The sequence below is a fragment of the Ziziphus jujuba genome, chromosome 9, assembly GCF_031755915.1.
Source record: "Ziziphus jujuba cultivar Dongzao chromosome 9, ASM3175591v1".
NCBI lineage: Eukaryota > Viridiplantae > Streptophyta > Magnoliopsida > Rosales > Rhamnaceae > Ziziphus > Ziziphus jujuba.
This window is the reverse complement of record NC_083387.1, coordinates 11,783,522-11,808,277: the sequence shown is the minus strand read 5'-3', so window position 1 is coordinate 11,808,277 and position 24,756 is coordinate 11,783,522. Positions and strand designations below refer to the sequence as shown.

Genomic DNA, 24,756 nt, shown 5'->3' with positions numbered 1-24,756 from the left:
AAATAAGATAAAAGACCAATAACAAGAATTTTCCAAAACGCAAAGTAATATTCTTTTGATATAATCCATTGGCTTTCACACATGATTAAATTCGAAAATATCAGAATTCAGATATAGACTTTATCCGTAAAACCTTGGATGGCCATCGTTATCTGACTTTGATTATCCACCAACCACCCCACGCACCTTATGTTGGAAATCAGAAAACGATGATGTGGACAAATCTCTGATATTTTAACTCAATCAGAACCACCATGTTCCAGTAACGTACCAGATCATCCCTCAACTTTCCCATCACGTTACGTGTCACCCATCCAACGCAGTCTCACTCGATTCAATCCTAGACTCGGCAGCAAGCAATCCCCAAAAAACCCCCAAACACTTACGCGTGCTCACTCATAGCGCGTGTTGACGAACCGACCATTCGCACATTGGATTGGGGGGAGAGAGAAAACTATCTGGCTGACATTGGCCAAAGATATTATCGACGTGCTGACGTGGCTACCAGATGATGGAACTGACACGTGTAAAAGCGACGCCATGTGGAGCCTTTATTGGCCCCAGCAACACCACCACACCATCTCTTCCTCTCTTTCTCTCTCTTTCTCTCTTCATTCTTTTACGACCTCGTGGATTGGAGGGTTTTTCTCTGCGAAATTTTCGGGGAACGATTTCTCAGAATCCACAGCACGGTTTTGCATTCTGTCTGATCGGCAAGAAAAAAGGTAAAAATGGGAGAGAATCTTCCGGAGGATGTTCCGGCTCCGACCTCTACAGATCACGAGGCCACGGAGGAGGGTGGCCAAAGTAAGTTGACTTCGGCGAACTCCGACGCCTCTGCCATTTCCGTTGATAATTCTAAAGATTTCTCGCTTCACTGCGCAACTGCGACAATGGTGATTTTTTAAACTTTTTTTTTATTTTTTTATTTTTTTTTTTTTGGTTCTTAAGCTTCCTGTACATTTTTATGGATAAAACATTTTGAGTTTTGAATTTTCGTTTTTGCACTTTTAAATTAGTCCTTTTGGCTTGGTGGTTTAGTTGTTGTTGTTGTTGTTGTTGTTTGTTGTTTGTTTTTTTTTTTTTTTTTTTTCCCCTTTGTTTTTGTTTTTAAAACTTTGAGTTTTGTTTGTATTTGTATGAATATTTCATGCTATGAACCTCTCGGTGACTTTTTCTTTTGGTTCTGTTTTTGGTTCATAGTATGATGTTTTGCTTTCCCTCTCTTTTTTTTTTGGTTTAATTTTTTTTTATGTAAAAGAACTATTATGCAAAATTAATTATCTTCAACTTTTTTTATATTATTTTTTCTGTAGCTGTAGTTTTACTTACGAGATTTGCATAAATGTTAGTGTATTAGCATATTATCAATGAGTAAACAGAATCGAAATTCAAAGCGGAGAAGATGAAATAGCTAAGAAGAGATCTCAATGGTGTGATGATAAATGGCCTTAATCGGTGTTTGATTGTAATGTTGTGGAAATTCTGATGCTGTTATCTTCTCATTGATGATCTTGTCGATTTTAGAACTTGGAATTCTATGTGGAATCTAGAAGTTCAACTGGATCAATGAAACTAAAATATTTTAATATCTTCAAAATTTACTATCTGATGCCTGCAATTTTATGTAGTAGATTCATTATTTGTTTTCTTTCGGAATTATTAGAGTGGAGTGAAGTCTGTTTTATCTTGGGCCGCTCTGGATTTCATTTTTTCTGACAAATATCAAATTTTACGAGTCACGAAAATATACCTGAAAATTGCATATTGCTTTCTGTTATGATGATTTGTATGTTGCTATTTCCTATAATTATTTGTTTGTCCTTGAAAGTTTTGAGTGTATTAGCTGTGATACCCATTTAATATTCACGTTATGGCTACTAGTCCTGTGATATCCTATGATAAGTAAGTCGATGCCTTGAAAATTTACAGTTGATGATAGCAACTTAAATGATAATAGTTGTTTGAGATGTTTCCTTTTCTCTGTGGTTGGAAGTGCTGGAGACAGCTTCTGTTCAACATTGCGGTGACTTTTCTTTAGATTAAATATGGAGTGTCTTGTAATACAGTAGGAATTGTAAAATGATCATAAACATGACTAGCTGAAGTCAAGAGTCCTTGGACCACGCAGCAACTTAAGGCACATCAGAGCATCTAAGAGAAGATATTAAACCTTCCATGTGCTCACGTGCTGGAAATATAATTGTATGGATATAAGGTATCTAACTTTGTTGTTTTAGGCGCCGTTCTTTATAAGCAGTTAAAATTTTGTTATTTTCGATTGCAAGTAGACTTCTGTGCCTATTTGATCATGTTCTTGAGTAATAGTTTCCAAGGGGCAGTTTAAGAGGATAGTGAATTTTTAGAACATGCGACTCTAGAGGAGTTTTAATTTTATCATCAAGATGTTGTTTACGACTCTAGAGGAGTTTTAATTTTATCATCAAAATGTTGTTCTCTTAAAATCAGCTGCCCCTTTTCCTTAATTTATCTTGGGTGCTTGTTGTGACCCTGAGAATGGATGCTGTAGAAATAAAATCACTCCAATTGGCATGATTTACATTTTTCTATTCAAGTCGTTATTGTGGTGTTATGCAGTAACATCTTTCCAGGTTTGTAATATCGTTTGATAAATAATAGATTACGAAAGAAGTCCCTACTTGCTTTCTATGGAAAAAAGGGAATGTGATGGAGACAGGACATTTAGGGAATGACGCTAAATGTAATGTGATACAAGGCCATAAAGTGGAGGCAGCTTCTTGTAGTGGAATGAGGCTGCCTGCTGTAAGAATGTGATGTACCTGTTTATAGTTAGTCTGATCTACAAAGCATTTATTATTTTAATGATCTTGATGATGTTTGATTGATTTGATTTCTTCATGGATTTTCACTTGTTTTATTTAAGTATTTATAATGTATGATCAAGGTTTTCGAGTGTCTTGTTTTTCAGGAAGTAGAACCAGTCCCTTCTTGTAATTAATCACTGGAGGTGAGCTCCCTCTTCCATTAGGATGTGCTGGAAGTTCCATCCCCTATTTTCTTCTCCTGATTCTTTTCCACCTTATTCCAGATTTTCATAGTTCTCTTCTTTAGGTATTTAGGCTCCTGCAGAAACTCTTTACTCCCTTCATCAAGTGTCTCTCTAGCTTTTGACCAATTTCTGAAAATTTTCAGTATAAGGTTTTAGTTTTGTATCTCTTAGTGAGAAATTTAGGCTTTCTGCTATTAGTCTTTAAATGGTTATTCCATTTTTTGGAAAAGGTTTTAGTTACAAGCCTAGGATTTCTGCTATTTTCTAGATGAACTTGAGCTTGTCTTTCATCTACTTGTGTAGGAGAAATATAATTGAAAAGGAAAGGGACTTTAACTTATGAAAGTTACTATGACATTTTTTAAGATGGTATCTTTTTTTCCCTTTTCACTGTATTATTAAAAAGAATAAAAGTTTTCTTTTCTAATTTATCTTCTGAATTTCTTTGCAATCTGATATTAGATGAGCTCCCTCTCTCCCTCCCTCCCTCTCTACCCCCCCTCCTTTTCTCTTCTTTTATTTTTATTATTTTTATTTTTTCCCCCCTGTTGTTGGTAAAATATGTTTAGCCCTCTCATATTGGTGTTTAGCTGCAGGGCCAGTCAACAGAGTGGACAGATGAGAGGCACAGTTTGTATCTTGATTCTTTAGAGGCATCATTTGTAAATGATTTGTATCGTTCGATATATTTGGGTGGCTCATGCTTGCAAAATAATTTTTTGGGGACATATTCGTCACGAGCGTTTCCAGACAAGACTAATAATTCTGGACAGGTCAGGCTGATAAGGCTGTCTCATGTTTCTGTTGTATTTGTAAATGAGTGTCTTAATTGTCTTATCCATTTCCCTTGCTTCAGTTTTTACTTATCTTCTGCATCATATAGCAGTTCATGGCTCCTCGAGATGGCTGCTGGACGAAGATCAACTATGAAAGAAATGGAACTATTTTGAACACTGCAGTTGACTGCCATGGTATGACAGGAAGTCCATGGATACATCATTTTACATCTTCAGGCAAACGCCAGTATGTTGAATTTCCTGATCTTGACGAACATACATCTGACAATGAGAGAATCCACATAAGAGGGAAGCTGACCGACTTCAATGGGAGAGCAAGAAGTTCAAATCACAAACCTGTATGTGACAAATGCGAAGAAGATTCAGTTGGTAATATTACAGGTAACTTTGACTAACTTTGCTTAAGCTAAAGATTTTCCCCTCCCTTGCATTAGTTCTCAATTTCTTAACTAGTACATTGATTTCATTCTTTCAGATCATTTTATTTCTGTTAGGCACATGCACATTTTCTCTCTCTCTCTGACTAAATGGTTTTTCATGCATGCAAACTCTATTTTTCTGTGTCTCGCATCCCTATAGGCTTGGTGTACATGTATATTTGTGTTAAAACTAAACAATGTCCACCTCCCACCCCTGTATACAATTAGCACTTTCCACTTCCTCTTATATTATTGACCTCTGCGTGACATTTGGCTTATCATTTATTTTGTCACTAATAAGTTTCATTAAATTCATGTTGTGATTGGAAATTTTTTCTGTTTGCAGTTGCACAATTGCATTACCTTTGCTTGAGCACCTGGATCATGTTTAGCATATTATATTATACATAAAATTGACTTGCTCTTTTGGCTTGTGGATCATGTGTAGCATGCTATGTATTTTGTGCTTTCAGATTTGGTATCTGCTCCAATTGAATATATATTTGCTCAATGTTCTTTGCATTTATTTTTTACAAGCCATAAAAGACAATATTCTTTCAATGTGCCTAAGTTGCTGGTCTCTCTACTTATTCTTTTTTTTCCCCCTCTTCTTAGATTTTTTATTTGATTCCAACTGAATCTGCCTTATTTTTATGTCCACAAAAATTGATTATTTCATTTTTTCCTTTTTCAGTCACGTGCTTAGCTAACTATAGAGAATTTTGGAGTTTTATTCTACGTTTGTATTAGGCCTGGAGTATGTATGTTGTCTTTTAACAACCTTACATCATGGTTTCAAATCACCAACTCATAAGGCTGTTGGGTTTTTTGGGGTTGAGCATATTCTAAAATTGACCCCTTCTTAGGAGTAAGAGGCAGATATGGTGAGGTGAGCAAAAGGTACCGAACCATAATACCTGCAGCATAATTGGCTTGATTCCTTTTATGTCATCAGAAGCATATAAATCTTGTGTCAGAACCCCCCAAAAAAAAAAAAAAAAAAAAGGAAATTAAAACAATTTTTTTTTTTTTTTTAAGAACATTTAATTGTAATGGTTGAAAGCAGTACAAAAAGTTTTGGATATTGTGACATCCTGGGGTTATTATGATAAGATTTTTAAATATGTTGGCTTTCAGTATTTTCTTGATGTAAGCAATCTTTCTGGAGACTAGACACACTTTTGCTAAATGTCACTATGACAATGATTAATATCACACAACTTCGACTAGGTAACTGAGAATTTTAGAACTTGGTTCTTATGTATATGCATGTTTTGCTAGCCATAGGGGTAAGTACAAGTTTAAACTTTTATTATTTGTGCATCTGAATTATTTCTTGTTTTAAAATGTTTTGTCTTTCCATAGAGGTTTCTGATCAGAACTTTGTGGATGAAGACCATGGAGCAAAGTCAAGCCGCAAACCCACAGCAAAAAGGCCAAAAGCGGTTGCAGATGATACTTCCAGCAATGATCAAGTAACATATTAGTATTAACACTAAAAATCGGCTTTATGGGAATTAAATTTTTTTGAGCTTAGAGCTTAGCAGTTATACACAATTTAGATCCTGTTATTGTTGCGAGGTCATTGTTATTGGAGAGCTCACTGACACCTATATTTGCGTTTTCTAAGGTTGTGCCATCAAGAAAGTTCCATACAACAGATGTTTCGGTTGTTAATAATGCATCATCCGAAAGAGAAGAACAAAGACAAGGACGTAACGAATTGTTATCAGAGCAGCCTGAGGATTTCATTTTCCCCAAATCTGATCTTCATTACTTTTTAAGAGGAAGCTGAATCGTGAAGTAGCTTCGAAGCTTGACAGGTTAATTGTTGGAACCTACACATCTAAAGGAGATAAAAGGCTATACGTTTCCACGATGGAAAAGATTAAACCAGTAACTATTCTTCATGGAAAAAGTTCTCGGTGGAAATGATGTTGGTGAATGGTGATGCTGCCGGAAGACATTTATCAAAAAAGTACGCTAGGCTTATGATTAGATAATAGTTTTATGATTAAATCAAGTTGATATGAATTGTGTGCTGGTTAGCTATTTTGATATAAGTTCTCTTTAAATTCCTATTCCTTTCGTTTTGTACCCAATGCACTTGTAGACGCATGACTAATTAATTATACATAGAATTGGGAAATTCAATTGGAGGGCTATAGGGCTTATGGTTAGATAATAGTTTTATGATTAAATCAAGTTGATATGAATTGTGTGCTGGTTAGCTATTTTGATATAAGTTCTCTTTAAATTCCTATTCCTTTCGTTTTGTACCCAATGCACTTGTAGACGCATGACTAATTAATTATACATAGAATTGGGAAATTCAATTGGAGGGCTATAGGGCTTATGGTTAGATAATAGTTTTATGATTAAATCAAGTTGATATGAATTGTGTGCTGGTTAGCTATTTTGATATAAGTTCTCTTTAAATTCCTATTCCTTTCGTTTTGTACCCAATGCACTTGTAGACGCATGACTAATTAATTATACATAGAATTGGGAAATTCAATTGGAGGGCTATATGGCAAATATGTAGATGTATAGGAGAGGTGTCAATTTCTTGTTTCTTTCCACACTTTTTTTTTTCAATTAAAATTTGTATTTTAATATGGATGTAGCAATAGTAATATGTTATCATTTTATTGGTTGAAAAATTAATTTAAGATAGCTAATTATAAAGGAATTTATAAAAAATTAGTAAAATTAAATATAAATCAATAAAATAAAGACATTCTATTTTAGTACTCTATTTGATAAACAAGTGGCTTTCATATTTTATGAAGAAAATAATTTTGCAAAAAAGGATTGCAATTATATTTTGCATTTTTTGGTCTAGAGGGAGGATTTTGATCCAACTATAGTTCAATCCAAAATTTAGAAGTGTATTTTTAGTAGTTTTACAACTTTTTTGAAGACAATTTTAGATCTCTCCACACTTTTTGCTCCTTCAAATGTTTGAACAAAATATTTTAAGAAGTAAAATAATCTAATCTATTCAACTATTAATTATGTATTTCAAAACAAAATATTAGGGGTGTCTAATAAGATATCATTAATAACTTTTTTTATTTTTTGGCATTATCATATAGAATATGTTTCAAAAAAGATAATCTTACAAAAATATATATAGATAATATATTAATAAAATTAAATTGAAGAAAATTGTTATAAGATTGATTTTAGATTTTAAAAAACTTTTTTTTTATTTTTATAAATATTGATTTTAGATTTTATAAACTTTTTTTTTTTTTTTTGTAAATCTATATTTTAAAAACTATAAGTATAAAAAATTAATAAGGTTTCAGTTTCTAACTTCTAATAACTATATGATCCAATATATATATATATATATATATAAGATGACATTTGAAATATTTTGATTTTACATTTTAATTGGGTTTTCTCATATATATTTTTAATCAATATTTGGATAACTTTGACTTGGGTTTGAATTTCTTAATTAAGATAAGATGAACTAAATATATAATAAATTAAATGGACATTTTTCATGAAACATAAAGAGAACTAATATTGTATAAATTTAGACATTATTTACTCTTTAGGGAAAAAAAAAAAAAAACAGTTGACAAAAATTGTATATATTTATACTCTTAGGCGTAGCACAATGGTTGTACCACTAAGAATACACCTTCACAGTTAAATTTTAATCATTGATATAGATGAAAAATCCTTCCAATAATCGTATATATTTATATTGATAAGTCTTAAATCAATAACTTAAACGCACATTTAATAAACAAGATTGTATTATACTAATTATTAACATTATTATTTCAATTGTTTTACTTTTTTTTTATTTGTATTAAATATTTTATATGTAAAAATCTATATTTTAAACTAAATTCGTGATGGATTCAAAAAATGTTTTTTGGTGGCATCATTATACAGTCTTAAGTATGAATTATCTTCTAAAGTACTGTTTGAAAAAATAATAATATACAAAAAAATGTAACAATGGGTGATGGTATTCTACCTAAATAGTAGACATAAATAATAAATAATAAAGAAGAAAATACTAAATAGAATTTCTCAATTCTAACACAATGTACTTAATAGAATTATTTTGCTGTTTTTAAACTTCAACTAATTAGAATATTCTCTGAAACATTTTTTTTTAAGAAAAGGAAAATATGATTTAGATCTTATAGATCCTTTTTATAAATGTTTGTTGAATGATGATCCTATAGATGATCATGAAATGAATGTTTTATTTATAAGTATCTCGCCATAGTTATTCTAAAATTTATATATATTTAAATATATAAAACTAATGACAAAAATAAATTAAGAAAAATAAAAAAAAGAACTAAAATTTCTATGTAAAACAACAAAGTAATTAAATAGATATTATTATTTTTTTCAAAACAGAATAATTATAAATTTATTGTGCTATTAACTAGAAATTAAATAAATATAATATAGTAAGGAAATTGCTAATAAATATTACAAATATAAAATCTAAAAAATATAACAAAATTTTAGATAAGCAAGATAGGAAAGATAAAATATAGATAAAAAAAAAGAGAAATATATAAACGAAAATAATAATAATAATGAAACAAATCACTAAAACATAAAATAATAATAATAATCAAAAGCTGGGAAACTACCAAAAAACGTCAAAGTGCATAAAAGAGGAGGACACTACAGTGCTAAAAAGGATAAATTAATAAAATAAGTAAAGAAAATATATAAAAAATAAAAAAAAGTTAAATATTAATATACTTTCTATAATATTTTCGAAATCTTCGTCAATATCGACATGTCGATGAAATTATACCCTCAATGTGCTCGTCGATGTTGACAATTTTATTACTGGCTGTATAAACAAACACATGCTATCTTACATTCTATGTGACAAACACGATTGGCATACTTTTCACCTCGAAATGTGGCAAACACAAATGTCAAACTTCTATTAACAGCATGATAAATGTTGCTTACCAAAAAAAATACTTGATGAATGTTCACGAACTAAAAAGATCAACCCTCATTTTCTTTTTCTTGTAGATTGTCATTTTTATTTCTAAAGGTTTGATGGTATTTCAATGTTTATTGGTACAAAATGTCTTCCAACTTTTTGGCCAAAGCAAATTTCAAATCCACAGCACAAAAACTCAAACTCGATCACTTGGAAAACAAAACATAACAAAAAACTAGAATACACACTTTTTATAAATTATAAAGGGAGGTAGACATGCAAAAGTAAGTCATGATATGCTTATATTTTATGAAATAATAAATAATATTCCAGTTAGAGATTTTTTTAAAAATGATATACCATGCTTATCTGTGTAACTGGAATGAAAAAAATTAAACTGATTATATAAAAGTCATATAATTAGATACTTCATTCGATTTTATTTATTGTACCATATTTTTGTACTAAACTTATCTATAATTTAAAATATGTAATATTATTCTAATTTATATTCTAAAATATTAATTTTACACAATCAAGTTATTATATTTTAAATGTTGTTTTGGTTGTCCAATAGCAAAACTATTGCTCAAGATCATTGTTTGAATTATCCACCTAGATATTTTTTTGGACGATAAATTATCTGCCTAGATTAGATGGATAAAAATACAAGATTATGAGTTCAATACCTGGTAATGCAATTTCTCTTCCTCAACTTATTAAAAAAAAAATAGTATAGATGGATAAAGAAATGAATTCATGATTTTTAATGTTCAATTTACAATCCAAAGTTTTATAAAAAGAAACAGCTACAATCCAAAGTTAAAAAAACCATCAAAGATTTGAGTTTAGTTCAACTACTTATTCATGAAAATGAAAGTAAGTGCACGCACAAAGTTTAAGGGGAAAAAAAAATTATTTGTTATTATTAATAAATAATTACAGTAAAGTTTATATGTAGATAACAATTTAAATATTTATTTTAAAAATTTTGTTATAAAACAATAAAATTAAATATCCCTTTATTAAAATTTATTATATAAATTAGTAATTATCATCAGTAATAATAAATAAAAAAATTTAAAAAAATTACATGTGCAAAAATTTCAAATTATAGAGTAAACCAAGTTTATGAAATTATTGAGAGAATAATTTTTAATTTATTTATTATTTTCTGCCGAATATATAAAATAAATAAATAAATTTTAGATAATGTTTGTCATAAATATGTGAAACAATAAAAATCTTCCCCAATAAAAAAACTTACATGGTATTTAGGTAGTGACAAAATTAATAAAAATTTGAAATTTAAAAAAAAAATTTACAAAATATTTAGATAATAATAAAATTAATAGAAATCTAAAATTTTTTAAAAAAGTAAATATTTTTTTTATTTAGATAAATTTTAAAAGGTAGAATTTATGGATCTAGCAGAAAATAAATTATACTATATGATAAATTATCATGTGTAATTGACCCTCTCAAATTTTAAAATTTTTTAAAATAATTAATTTTATTTTTTAATTTTAATATACAAATTTATTTAATTATTTATAAATTATATATTATTCTATTAATATTATAAAAAAATTCAAAAACTTTTATTTTTGAAAATTTGATTTTTGAAAACCAATTTTTTCAGTAGTTCCCTGTATCAAACAGCCCGTTAGGTCAGATATGGGCCATTAGGTGGGGGGAAAATGGAAATCCCGCCTGATTTCCGAGTCCCTTTTTTTTTTTTTTTTTTTTTAAAATTTTTTTATTAGCTAAGGGCCTGATTTCCGAGTCCTGCGTTGTGAAGATTGGAAGCATTAATTGGAAAAAAAAAAAAAAAATTCCGATTAATTAATTAATTATCTAAAACCCCTAAAACAGTAATTAAATTATTTTCCACCGGCTACAAATAATGGGCACGCCAACATAGGTTCAGGCCCATTGGCGATTGGGGACCCCACCCTTCCCTTCATACTACTCCTCCTTTGTTCGTATTTTGTCCAAAGCAAACTTCATTAATGCTTTTATTTTTCTTCCTAAAACCAAGTTGAATATTCTAAGTCCTCCAAAACCCCTCGTGGACTTAGAATTTACGATAATCTGCTCCCCAAATTCAACTCCATTTTTCATTTACGGAATTTATCGACGATGGTATCGGAGGAGAGAGCTTGAATAGCAGCTTTTTTTTTTCCTTTTTTTTTTTTTTTTTTTTTGGGGGATTTAGTTGACCTGTGTTTTATATTTTTCTCGACGTTTCTTTCTCTTTCTCATCCACTTTTCCGGGAAAGTTAGATAGTTTGTGAGATGGGTATACTCACGAATTTAAGAGGGTCGAGAACGGGGACGACCCAGGAAGGTATACCCATCTCTAATGGGGTTTCAACGGTGAGCAAGAGGAAATGGTCCAATCTGATGCCTCTGTTTGTAGCCTTTGTGGTTATAGCAGAGATCGGGTTTTTGGGTCGGCTTGACATGGCGAAGAACGCCGCTCTAGTTGATTCTTGGACCGACTTGTTCGCTCGTTCTCCACCGTCCCATGAAGTGGTTCATGGGGTTGATGGTTTGGGGTTGGGACTAACGGGTGGTGGTGATCGGAGTTTGGAATTGGAGAGTTGTGAGGACTGGTTGGAAAAAGAAGATGCTGTTGAGTATTCAAGGAATTTTGACAAGGAACCCATTTTGGTTTCTGGTGCTGAGCAGGTTTGTGTGCAAATTTTTGTTTCTGGTGGCATACAAAAATTCGGTTTATGTTTTTTTCGTTGAGTTTTATGTAATTTGGTTCTATATTTGTTGATGGCTTTTGATAATTCTGTACTAAGTTCGTGTTATGTTTTTGACTTTCTTGATCGCTCTGCAAAGGAGTGGAGATCATGTTCCGTGGGATGTCATTTTGGGGTTGATGCTGGTAAGAAACCTGATGCCGCTTTTGGCTTACCTCAACAAGCTGGAACAGCTAGTGTCCTCCGATCAATGGAATCGGCTCAATACTATGGAGAGAACAATATTGATCAGGCACGACGGTGGGTAAGCACAATCTAATATAGCTTCAATGCTGCATTGCATTTAAGATGGCCGATTTTAGTATTTTGTCTCCTGTTATTCCTAAATTACAACTTCCAAGTGTTTGGCCTTTTGTTTCCATCATTAACAATTCATTATTTAAGCTAAAAATTTGTTGCCTTAGTCAAGATGGAGAGCACGAGACTATGATGGAGAACATGCCCTTGCATGTTATAGTGATTTAGTTTACTTGCTTTGCTTATTTTTATTGTAATCATCTGGGAAATAAATAAGGGGTCCATACTAAATATCTATTTTTCTTATTCAAAAGTCATTCTTTAGCAGTGGATAATTTCTATGCATTCGTTTTATAGTCTGTTTTTTCTGTCCCTTGAGTAAGTAACTACATGAAATGTGACAATTGAGTATCAAAAGTGAAAAGGCAACAAAAGGATATATCATATCTATTTCATAGATGTGATTGTAGGTCATATAATGATGAGCATGTCCCATTAATGAGGGTGTGTATGGTTGAAATCAATGATTTACTGCATCAATTATCTTCGAGAAAAGTGCACGCCTTCAAATAGTCTAGATTCTTTAGGATTACTTACCTTTGCCCTCTCTCTTTTGCACTTCCTGCTTCTTTGAATATTATCAAAACTAGAATTTCTGAAATCTGTTAGTAACTAATTTTAAATTTTTCATTGTTTTAGAAGGGGGTATAGTGTTGTTATGACAACTAGTCTCTCATCAGATGTTCCTGTTGGATACTTTTCCTGGGCTGAGTATGATATTATGGCACCAGTGCAGCCAAAGACTGAGAATGCCCTTGCAGCTGCGTTTATTTCCAACTGTGGTGCTCGCAACTTCCGGCTGCAAGCTCTTGAAGCACTTGAAAGGTTAAATGTCAAGATAGATTCTTATGGTGGTTGCCATAGGAACCGTGATGGAAGAGGTACACATCTTATGTATTAGATATGTTACATATTATATTTTGTTTTACTGGTCTTGTTCCTCTATTAGACAAGGAATGTATATTTGGAACAGTTCTTTTCGCATAGATTTCATCATATGTCTTGCTTGCTTGGGGTGTCATATGATAGATATATACTTGAGAACATGCTGTTTATTATTTTCTGGTTGATAGAGAACATGCTGTTGAGTATTACGAATTATGAGAGTTCTGAATTACCTTTAAATTACAGATGTCATTTAACCTTTACATCTTTGTTGCCTTGTTCCATTAAGTCATTATATAAAGAAAATTGAGAAGTAAGAACAGCAAATTTTGAGTTGTGAACTCAACATTAAATGATGGGATTGCTGGCATCGGAAATTTAATTGAATTTGTTTGAGCTCTGTTTCTCATGTGCTTGCGAGCGAATTGAATTGTGATCTACATCTCCTAGAAAATAATCAGTGTTGCTGATATTTGAATATCAGTTGGTTGGACTAGTTGAGAGGCTTGCTTGTAGTACATGCTTGTTCCTGTTTGAAAATTTTACCCTGCTTTTTATGGAGATTCTGGTTCTCTTATGAGCACAATGCACAATGCTCATCTGAAAACCTAAGCGAAGTGTATGTGCATATATCATCCCTAAGTTAGATAATAATAAAAGCATCAGAATGGATCATGAATTTAGTTCTGCTTTGTATTGGTGTTTTTTGATTAGATATTGTATATTGGCTTCTTGTAGCACCTTGATAATACAATTTTTCAAGGTGAGTCCTAGAACCACGTTATATGCTGTTTCTTTTAAAATGGTAATGGCATGGTTGGTCCTCTAACCAATCTTTATGTATAACGAGTAATTTCTGTTTCTAATATATATCTTGCAGTGGATAAAGTAGGAGCCCTGAAGCACTATAAATTTAGTTTGGCCTTTGAGAATTCCAATGAGGAGGATTATGTCACTGAAAAATTTTTCCAGTCCCTTGTTGCTGGTACGAGGATTCTGCTCTCTCTCTCTCTCTCTCTCTCTCTCTCTCTCTCTCTCTGTGTTTGTGTGTGTGTCTTTGTTGTCATTCTCATATAAAAGACTTTGCAGTATGTATTTATTTAGTACGAATTATACTTGGAATTTGGGATCATTCATGAATATCTTTGCTAAAGAAAAACAGAATGAGATAAATTAATGGAAAACTTTTGGAATGTAGTTAAGAGAGAATTTTGGAGACCAAGATATATGATTGAAAGCCATCAGTAATTTGCCTCCATTTTTTGATTTGCTATATTTTGCTCCTAAAATAAGAATTGTTGAAGTTCCCATTTGTTGCAATAGAGAGTAACATTGGGAAGATGCTGATGATATGTCTGTGTATATGTTTGTGTATATGCAATCAATAAAATTAGATTTGTTCTTTCTATATTTTTTCAGGATCTGTCCCTGTTGTTATTGGTGCTCCAAATATTGAAGAGTTCTCACCTGCTCCTGGTGCGATTTTACATATCAAGGAGTTAAGTGATGTTGACTCAATTGCAAAGAGAATGAAATACCTTGCCGATAATCCTGAAGCATATAATCAGTCATTAAGGTAGAACTTTCGCTCATGGAAAGACCAGCTTCCCAATTCCGCTGTTCAAATTGATTGTAGAATAATATATAGAGCATAAAATTATGGCTATTGTTATTGTTATTAGATTCATTCACATTCATATAGTTAATGTTGAAGTATAGTTCTTTATCTAGTTGGTCTCCTCATGAAAGGACCTAGTCATAATGAGTTTTCCATTTGATCAGGTGGAAGTATGAGGGCCCATCTGATTCTTTCAAGGCTCTTGTGGATATGGCAGCGGTGCACTCATCTTGCCGACTTTGCATTCACCTGGCAACACAGATTCGTGAGAACGAGGAAGTGAGCCCAGGGTTCAAGAAACGACCTTGCAAGTGCAACAGAGGCTCAGAAACTGTGTATCACTTGTATGTAAGAGAAAGAGGAAGGTTTGAGATGGAATCTATTTTCTTAAGGTGACTTTCATCTTCTTTATCTCTTTAACTGGGTTCTGCCATACAAACATTCTCTCTTTAAGGGTTAGATTATTCAATCATTATTCTATAAATGTCCAACTGACCCTTTTATTTGAGCTTTCTGTCTTTTAGTTGCGCACGTGTTGGATAATGGGATCAAAGCATTATAATTTTCGTCTCCATGCAGTGCCCAGACGTCTCTCATAATCCCTCTTAAAACTTTTTAAGCTTTATTGTGGAGAAAATTTCATTTGACTTTTCTGGGCAGGTCTGGGACTCTGACTCTGGAGGCATTGGAGTCTGCGGTGCTCTCAAAGTTTAACTCATTGAAACATGTGCCTATTTGGAAGCCAGAAAGACCTGAAATCATAAGAGGAGGAGATGAACTTAAAGTTTACAAAATATATCCTGTTGGGTTGACACAGAGGCAAGCTTTATATAACTTCACATTTGAAGGGGATGCAGGCTTCAGAAGTCATGTGGAAAAGAACCCCTGTGCAAAATTTGAAGTCATATTCGTCTAGGTTAATGACCTGCACATTCAACTTGAGCACCAAGATGCTGATATTCCGGCAGTTCTCCAATTAATACGAAGAGGTTGAGTTGATTTCATGAGCATGGTCGTTTAACCATCTTTACACACAGAATTTGTTACATGACAGACAGTTAGTTGTTTAAGGAAACAAAGTGACAATTTATAAGGCTTACTTGGGTAAGCCTGTTGACACAGCTGATTGTGGATCCTTTAGCAGACAGGAAAATGTTAAAGCTTAGATTCGGCCCCTTTGATGGAGCAAAACATGCCTTAGTATTAAATTTGTGCAATTTCAGGGTTTGATTATAAAAAATAGTTCCATTCAACAAAAGAAAATGTTCACATATCGATAATTCTTGGTTCAACTTAGAAACAGAGCTGCTTGCTTGTGTTTTTTATCTTTTAATCATTACAATAGTTTCTAAAATTAAGGGGGTGCCGTGTTTCAATATATACGTATACCCAATTTTTTGTGTTTCAACAAAAAAGTTATTTAGAAATCAATACTAACAAGTAGTGGACATTTTTAAAGCGTAGAAAACTTGCCACCTTGAAAATAGGGGAAAAAAATAAATAAATTTAGAAATCAATACAGACAAGTAGTGGACATTTTTAAAGCGTAGAGAACTTGCCACCTTGAAAATAAGGGGAAAAAAAATGAAAAGGAGGAAATTCGTCACCTTTGAAAAAACTAGAGAGAAAAAAAGAGGGTGTTGGACAAATAGGAAGCGAAAAGTTGAGAGGTTTGAGTCATGAGTGGTAATGTTGAGCCCCACCCCAATAGCCTAAGATACAATAAAATGAAGCAGTCAAGCAGATATGTATGAAATGAATGATTTTAAATGGACATGGAGATGTGTTGGAACTTGGAAAGGTCAAAAGCAAGTGGAGGAGGTTTTTTTAGATGGTTTTTGGGCGGCCAACTGATTGTGGCGAGTCGAGAGGAGCCACTGACTCCTGGACACTTCTGAAGGATCATTTTTTTTTTTTTAACTTTCTTGGATCAGGAGCCTCTGTTTTGCCCTTTTTACTGTCAGTTTGATTTTGTCAAACCAAGGATGTTTATATTAGACAAATAAGTGTGGGTTAAAATCACTTTCATTTTCCTATTTTTTTAGAATATATATATTTTTTCTTTTTAATCAGGAATATTCTAAAAAAATAGGAAAATGAAAGTGATTTTAACTCACTTCATTTGTCATGAAATTTATTTATTTTTGGTATTTTTTTTTTCTTCTATACCTTACTTTTACATGCAACTCTCCCTGCATGTCTTTTAAAATCACATCCTTTCAATTTTTTTCTTTCAAAAAAAAAAAAAAGAAAAAAAAAAAAAACTACGATCAAAATTGTAAAAGTACTGGTAATCCAAGTACAAAGAAAAATTGTTTTTAATCTTTTACTTTTCTAATGTCTGGATTAATGAAAAATTATTCAACCTTTTTGTTTATAAGTATCTATATTTTTGTGTAATTATGTATACTTGGTCAAAATTAATCAACTAAACAAAAACATCTTCAGCATAAAAAAAGAAAAAGACAGAAATTATCATAAAAAATTCTGTAGTATTTTCTAACTAATATTCTTTTTTTTTTTTTTTTTTTGGGTGATTTAGTATTTTAAAAACTTGATAGTAGTTCAAAATTTAGAACACCACATCCAAATGGCGGTTGGAGGGCTGAAAGTTTTCCATTTGCCAAATTGCCAGCGCGACCACAGAATTTGTATCCACGCATTCACATAATCTCATGGTAACAAGCTGGGTAGGTCCCATCTTAATCCGACAAACAAATCCAAAAAAAAAGATAAATAAATAAAACGAAAGAAACGAATAAACCTACAGTATAATTCAGTCCCAGTTAGGACCTTTCCTTTCTATTTTTTTAGCTTCCTTAGCCAAAGCCAAAGGTGACCCTTCGAACCACCCAAGAGTCCCTCCACAAACCCAAGAGAAACAAGCCTCTTCTCACCTCCTAAGGTCCCCAAGAACCCCTGTTTTTCACCATCTACAAAAATGCACCACTCTCTCCTCCTCCACATTTCCACGTCTCTGCTTTTCTCTATCTCTCTCTTTCTCTCAACTATTTTCTCCACCATGTCATCGTTCTCTGTTCGGTTTCTGTCATCACCTCCTCTTTCCTCTCCACCACCTCAAATTACGAGGCTCTCTGCCACCCCTGCCACCCCTGCCACCCCTGCCACCTCTGTTTCTCCGGCGGTGGCGCCGGCGGAGGTGGAGGTTGACTCCGGGAGGTTGGAGCCCAGAGTGGAGGAGAGAGATGGGTTCTGGGTTTTGAAGGAAAAGTTCAGACAAGGTATTAATCCTCCGGAGAAAGTTAAGCTTGAGAAAGAGCCCATGAAGCTGTTCATGGAAGGTGGGATTCAAGAGCTTGCTAAGATGTCTGTTGAGGAGATTGATAAAGTTAAGTTGACAAAGGATGATATTGATGTCAGGCTCAAATGGCTTGGTCTTTTTCATAGGAGAAAGCATCAGTGTAAGTAGTGAATCTGATTGATCTCAATCTCATTTTTTATTTTATTTTTAATATTTTGTTCATGGTTTGGAACTTGGATGATTAAGTTTTATATGGTATTTGTCTTTTTCTGGAATTGACCGATTGAGATTACTTCTGTTCCTGAATTAGTGGTAACATAATATTCATAGCTAGGATTTTGGTTTTTTTCGACTACCCTCTTCTTTTTTGGAATAGGAAATAAATGAAATTGAGAGCTATTAATCAATAAAGATTTTTTCCATATTTAAAACATGCACAAATCATATAGAAAACCAATTAAACAAATCATAAGCTTCTAAAAATATTTGTCTCCAATTACTTGTTTCTTGATGGGAATTTCTTTGAATGGTGTGACATCAGATGGTAGATTTATGATGAGGCTGAAGCTGCCAAATGGTGTGACAACAAGTGCACAAACAAGATACCTAGCCAGTGTGATCAGAAAATATGGAAAAGATGGTTGTGCAGACGTGACAACAAGGCAAAATTGGCAAATCCGTGGTGTGGTTTTGTCCGATGTTCCGGAAATTCTGAAGGGTCTTGCTGAAGTTGGATTAACAAGCTTGCAGAGTGGCATGGACAATGTTAGAAACCCAGTTGGGAACCCTCTTGCTGGGATTGACCCACAAGAAATTGTTGACACAAGACCCTATACAAACTTGTTGTCCCAATTTATCACCGCAAATTCTCGTGGAAATCCAACTATAACTAACTTGTAAGCTCTTTATCTACCTTAATTTTGTACTATGCTTTTGTCTGTATTAATGGTTTCCTTCAATAATATCCGATTTATATATAGTTTTCAACTTGAAATTAGTAAATGGTTCTTTATAGCAATAGTTGCTGTGGCATTTTAATGTTAGTTTTTTCATATCTAAACAGGCCAAGGAAGTGGAATGTTTGTGTAGTGGGCTCTCATGATCTATTTGAGCACCCTCACATCAATGATCTTGCTTACATGCCAGCCACAAAAGATGGAAAATTCGGATTCAATTTGCTTGTGGGAGGCTTTTTTAGTCCAAAAAGATGTGCTGAGGCAATTCCTCTGGATGCCTGGGTCTCAGTAGATGATGTTATCCCTGTTTGCAAAGCCATACTCGAGACCTATAGGGATCTTGGCACCCGAGGAAACAGGCAAAAAACAAGAATGATGTGGTTGATCGATGAACTAGTTGAGTAAATTCTTCAAAAAATAGAGCAAAAATTTCTAGTTTGTTTTATATTGTAAGTGGAAAATGTAATTGATTTTGACATGATTTGCAGGGCATAGAAGTGTTCAGGTCAGAAGTAGAGAAGAGAATGCCCGAGCAAAAGCTTGAGAGAGCATCTGCTGAAGAACTTGTTGAGAAACAATGGGAAAGAAGAGACTATCTAGGTGTCCATCCACAGAGACAAGAAGGTCTAAGCTATGTGGGTCTTCACATTCCAGTTGGTCGTGTCCAAGCAGATGATATGGACGAGCTAGCTCGTTTAGCCGACGAGTACGGTACAGGGGAACTTAGGCTCACCGTGGAGCAAAACATCATAATTCCCAACATCGAAAACTCAAAACTCGATGCCTTGCTCAAGGAGCCATTGCTTGGAGACAAGTTTTCACCAGAACCGTCTATTCTGATGAAGGGGTTGGTTGCTTGCACTGGAAACCAGTTCTGTGGGCAAGCCATCATTGAGACAAAGGCCAGGGCATTGAAGGTGACAGAGGAGGTGGAGAGGTTGGTGTCTGTGACCGGGCCAGTGAGGATGCATTGGACCGGCTGTCCGAATACGTGTGGACAAGTTCAGGTGGCGGATATTGGTTTCATGGGGTGCATGACACGGGATGAAAATGGGAAGCCTTGTGAAGGAGTGGATGTTTACTTGGGAGGGAGAATTGGGAGTGATTCACATTTGGGGGAGGTTTATAAGAAGAGTGTACCTTGCAAGAACTTAGTGCCTTTGGTTGTGGACATTTTGATTAGCCAATTCGGAGCCGTCTCTAGGGAGAGGGAAGAGGCAGAGGATTGATTTAGAAATTATATACACCCCTTTTAATTTTTGGATGTTCAGATCAGGCATTTGGAAATGAGAAAAGCAGAAGTTAAGGGTGGGTTTAAAATTTTCATGGAACTAAATGTCAATGGCTTAAAGAAAAGTTGAGGAAAATTAGAAATAGTGTTCTACAGCCAGTTTTATATCTTTGGATTTGGGCACGGGACGTAAAGTATGTATTGTTGTGTACATGGACCTAGAAATCTTTGAATATTTACCGAAAATTATTGTTCTTTCTAATTCTAAAGAAATAAAACAGGGTTTAATTATCCTTTTTTTATTTTTATTTTTATTATTGTTTGACAGACATTATTATTTTCACTTTTTGGGTTGACATAAATCATTTTTTTTAGAACAACCAGCCGTTGGTAGGTTTACATTAGGAGGATATGGTAGTTTTAATATTTATTTATTTTTATTAGGTTTTGGATTATATCAAAGATTATGTTTAAGATTTAAAAATAGTAAAATATAAATTTAGTAACATATTGAAATCATATTTAGAAAAAGTAAATTATGTTGAGATCGATGATTAATGAATATAATTGTGAATTTTAATTTTTAATATGATGAAAAGATTAAAAAAGATAAATTCTAACATTAGTTTTAATAATAAAAATTATACATATATATATATATATATTATTTCTTATATATAGACTTTCTTTAGTGCAAATGTCCACACAGTTTTTTTGTGTGGATATCATAAAAGACCAAAAAATTTCGAGGGAAACACCCGTTTTGATAGGTATGCGAGAAAAATTATATATATATATATATATAGAGAGAGAGAGAGAGACACACACACACAGTAATTCTGATTCAAGAAGTCTAGATGAATTTTTATCTGAGATAATACTTATCTATTTCAGGATATGCATGTACTTTATTTATACACGTATCTTTTTCAGAATATATGTTGTCTTGGATAGAGAAAATTTATATAAATATATATGCATGTATATGGACAACATTACATAGTCTAAATTAAAAAGGACTTCATCCAGATATAGTTTAACACAACTCGTGGAGGTGTATTCTCATAGGCCAAGCCTACTAAGGTGTTATATTGTTATATATATATATATATATATATATGTGTGTGTGTGTGTGTTTAAAAATAGGTTATGACAGTGTTATAAGAACATTAACACTTTTAACATAAATCCAACATAAGTTAATTTGCCTCTTTATAATTTTCCCTCGTCAAACTTTTGGTTTATATTATTTATTTTGATAGCAGAATTTAGTATTTAAAAATATATTTTGAAACTATAAAATATATTTGAGATTTTGAAAAGAATTCAACAACTTTTTTTAAAATTTTCTTTAAAAAAAGGTACAACAATCTTATAAATATTTGTACATCACATAGCAAAAGAATGGATTTTCCACTTTTACATGGAAAAAAAGACAATAATAAATAATATCAAATCAATTATTTACAAATTGTTTTTATCCAAACTATGGATATTTATTACTAAGAAATGAAGGAAATTAAATTAAAATTATTGAAAAATTGAGGTTCTTCCATTCGAACTTGTACAAAGTAAAAGAATTATTTGCTTCCAAACTCAATAAAGAGATGTAGAACAATTATGTATTTTGCACAAAAATTACAAAATTAAATCAGGTGTTTTAAATTATAGTAGTTATTGTAATAGTTCAAAATTTTACTTGTCTAAAAAGGGATTGATGATATGTTTTATCATTTCAACTTGGAACATGATGAAAGATATAGAAAAACATGTTGTGGTCATAAACCTTTTGACTTAAATTTTATTTATATTCTCTTTAAAGAAAGAAGTAAGGAAATTAAATTAAATATGACAGTGATGGTCTATATAAATTTGAATATTGTGTGCCAGGTAAATTTAATTACATTAAAATTACATGCAATCAACATTCTCCAAAAAAATGAGGATAAAATGTATTTAGGAATTTTAAAAAGTGACCAAGTGTAGGTTTCTCATTATTTAAGTTTTTTGTGTTTGGATTAAATTATGAAAATAAAGAAATTCAAATCTGAATCTAATAAGCCAACTCCAACTCCATTAGAGGTGTAAATGTGTTGAGTATCAACATTCTCAAGATCACTTGCATGATTTTAGAAATGTTCAAATTTAGCTTAGCTCGGCTCGGTATGTTATAAAAAATTGAAAGCTTTAATATTTGTTTTTTTAAAATAAAATTTTAACATTAATAATTGATGAATTATATTTATTTAAATTAATTTAATTTTATTATAAAATTCATTTAATTTTAAAAAGATTATAAATTTAAAATATAATAAAAATATTGTTTATGTGGTATAAATGCTCAATACTTAAGTTTACAAAATAGTTTTTATATAGATATATATAAATGATAGATTTAAACTATTCATGAGCTATTCACAAATTTAATTTATTGCTCAAGATCAATTCGTGAGTTTCATTTCTTATTCGAGCTCGACTTGTTTCTTTATGAACTTGCTTTCAAATTGAACTTGAGTTGATCATAAGCCGCTTGAGCCTATATATAGCTTTAAACTCCATAACCCAAACTCTACTTATATTAATTGTAATAGTTGTTTTTACAAGGTTCATAATATATGAACTTCATCGAACATTACCTCTTATTAACTTCTCCTGTCTTTTACATCTTTCTTATCAATTTTCATATCTAATCTTTCATTAAACTTTTTTTATTATCTATTAATTTCCCTGTTAGGAGACATGTTAACCATACCCTAACTTAATATTTTTTTAAAAATCAAAAAAGCAATGGACTTTCAATAAACATTTCTTCTTTGTTTGATGTGCAAGTAATAAAGTTTGGGCTTTATGTGTTGCTTAAGAGAGAATTAGCTATGAATCTTCACAAGGTTAAAGTTGATGGTCTAAAATCTATGGAAAAACGTTAGCTGTTCTTTAGAGGGACAAAAAAAAAAAAGGAAAAAAAAAAGAAAAAAAGAGGATAAAGTGACAGAGATAGATTTTTATAATAGAAGCATAGACAATAAACAGCAAGATTTTTTTTTTTTTTAAATAAAATAGTTCCTCTTATAACAAAGCCTAAATATAATAAATGTAATGTTAGAGAACAAAATGTTGGCTTAATAACTAACCATAATATTTGAAAAATTGCAAAAATACCGTCTAACTTCATCAATTAATTGGAGCATAAGCAAATAGATGGCTTAATAAATAAGCTTAACATTTTAGTACTGCTACAAATATCACTTGCTCTTCAAATACTTTAGATATCCCATTTGTTCGAATTTGCCTAGTAATATAAAACATACCTTTACAAATTGAAAACCTTTTTATCCTTTTTAAACAACCAAAACCCAAAGAGGAAAAGAGAAAAATAAAATAAAATAAAAACCACATACTAGAAACCAAAAAACAAGCATAAATCAGAATTGAGTTTTGAACTTGACATTTAGTTGGAAACCATCAGCTATAATGTGGGAATCCTTGTATTTTCATGGCTGTTTTGCCCATGTTAAAACCAGGTCGCTAGTCAAGAAATTAAATTACATAGATCTATTTTTTATTTTATTTTATTTTTTTATCTCCTCACACATTTTGAAGTTTGATTCCTATTATTGCTAGAAAATATTATGTAAAAATATAATTATACAAATTTGTAGCAATGATGAGGAGCATAAGATTAATACGTAATTCATATGTAAAACTTGAAAAAAAAGAATACAATAAATTACAAAAATAAAACAAGCTAGATATCTATATATATATATGTATACATGAAAGCTTGTAAAAGATAATCTCAACAAATAATAAAAAAAATAAATTGATAAAAAATATTAATATAAAAAAACCTATAAGATTGTAATTGGAAGTAGGATTAAATACGTAGGATTAAATTTTAAGTTCAAGGCTTGTGTCCCATCCAGTGTCCTTAAAACAGATTTACTCCTTCTCGGTGTTAGTAAATCTAAATACATCTATCTTTTAGGATGCAACGGACTATTGAAGCTTTAAACATTGTACCTTTGAACTTCTCTCAGCAAATTTAAAATTGTTTTTCCTCTATCATACTGAATGACTTTGGATAAATCTAAGAAATTTCAAAAGGATTTGAAAAGAGAGCTACAAAGTTTCTTCTCCTATAATCCTTATGTTTTGTCTTAATTTAACATCTAAACTAAAAAGGAGATTAGGCTATATATATAAGCCTCAACCAACGGAGAATTAAAACTGCCATTAATCATACAATTAAAATAGTCGTTACAAAATCAAATTCATTTAAATTTTGTAACTCTTGGTTTGAAAACCTATCAAACAAGCCAATCAATATGGCTGTTATACAATCTAGGTTTTTAATATAATTAACAAAATATTTAGTATAACTATTACAAAAAATTAATTTGGTTTAATAACCAAAGTTTTCCAACAATCCCCCATATAATTGAATATGACAAAATGACTTAAAAAGAAAGCTTGGGACCCAAAAATAAAAGAAAAAGACTTTGGTGATAGAGGTTACAATCAGAACCTACATAGGA

General features: G+C 31.8%; 3 protein-coding genes across 5 annotated transcripts; all 3 read left to right on the top strand.

Annotated features, from left to right (window-relative positions):
- The first annotated feature begins 583 nt into the window (after window positions 1–583).
- On the top strand, window positions 584–6,401 carry LOC107427085 (cold-regulated protein 27). 3 transcript variants are annotated; one of them, XM_016037428.4, is made up of 5 exons: window positions 584–896; window positions 3,628–3,804; window positions 3,915–4,209; window positions 5,613–5,722; window positions 5,878–6,401. In XM_016037428.4, exons 1-5 carry the CDS (start codon window positions 732–734, stop codon window positions 6,040–6,042), a joined length of 912 nt encoding a protein of 303 aa, XP_015892914.3. In that variant the 5' UTR covers window positions 584–731; the 3' UTR covers window positions 6,043–6,401. The 3 variants fall into 3 exon arrangements, with proteins under 3 accessions (XP_015892914.3, XP_015892911.3, XP_015892912.3); XM_016037425.4 differs by having other exon boundaries at window positions 3,622–3,804; XM_016037426.4 differs by having other exon boundaries at window positions 585–896; window positions 3,622–3,804; window positions 3,918–4,209.
- A 4,728-nt stretch (window positions 6,402–11,129) lies between these two features.
- Window positions 11,130–16,064, top strand: LOC107427081 (glycoprotein 3-alpha-L-fucosyltransferase A). Its single transcript, XM_016037420.4, has 7 exons — window positions 11,130–11,892; window positions 12,052–12,212; window positions 12,909–13,150; window positions 14,035–14,139; window positions 14,574–14,730; window positions 14,937–15,164; window positions 15,433–16,064. Exons 1-7 carry the CDS (start codon window positions 11,497–11,499, stop codon window positions 15,686–15,688), a joined length of 1,545 nt encoding a protein of 514 aa, XP_015892906.2. The 5' UTR covers window positions 11,130–11,496; the 3' UTR covers window positions 15,689–16,064.
- A 1,509-nt stretch (window positions 16,065–17,573) lies between these two features.
- Window positions 17,574–20,512, top strand: LOC107427052 (ferredoxin--nitrite reductase, chloroplastic). Its single transcript, XM_016037388.4, has 4 exons — window positions 17,574–18,194; window positions 18,576–18,930; window positions 19,098–19,386; window positions 19,479–20,512. Exons 1-4 carry the CDS (start codon window positions 17,714–17,716, stop codon window positions 20,217–20,219), a joined length of 1,866 nt encoding a protein of 621 aa, XP_015892874.3. The 5' UTR covers window positions 17,574–17,713; the 3' UTR covers window positions 20,220–20,512.
- The last annotated feature ends 4,244 nt before the right edge of the window (window positions 20,513–24,756 follow it).

Coding starts and splice junctions, on each gene's coding strand:
- LOC107427085 (XM_016037425.4), top strand. CDS start 732: ATGGGAGAGAATCTTCCGGAGGATGTTCCGGCTCCGACCTCTACAGAT. Junction 897..3,621: donor ACTGCGCAACTGCGACAATG/GTGATTTTTTAA, acceptor ATTGGTGTTTAG/CTGCAGGGCCAGTCAACAGA. Junction 4,210..5,612: donor TTCAGTTGGTAATATTACAG/GTAACTTTGACT, acceptor GTCTTTCCATAG/AGGTTTCTGATCAGAACTTT.
- LOC107427081 (XM_016037420.4), top strand. CDS start 11,497: ATGGGTATACTCACGAATTTAAGAGGGTCGAGAACGGGGACGACCCAG. Junction 11,893..12,051: donor TGGTTTCTGGTGCTGAGCAG/GTTTGTGTGCAA, acceptor CGCTCTGCAAAG/GAGTGGAGATCATGTTCCGT. Junction 14,140..14,573: donor TTTCCAGTCCCTTGTTGCTG/GTACGAGGATTC, acceptor ATATTTTTTCAG/GATCTGTCCCTGTTGTTATT.
- LOC107427052 (XM_016037388.4), top strand. CDS start 17,714: ATGCACCACTCTCTCCTCCTCCACATTTCCACGTCTCTGCTTTTCTCT. Junction 18,931..19,097: donor AATCCAACTATAACTAACTT/GTAAGCTCTTTA, acceptor ATATCTAAACAG/GCCAAGGAAGTGGAATGTTT. Junction 19,387..19,478: donor TGTGGTTGATCGATGAACTA/GTTGAGTAAATT, acceptor CATGATTTGCAG/GGCATAGAAGTGTTCAGGTC.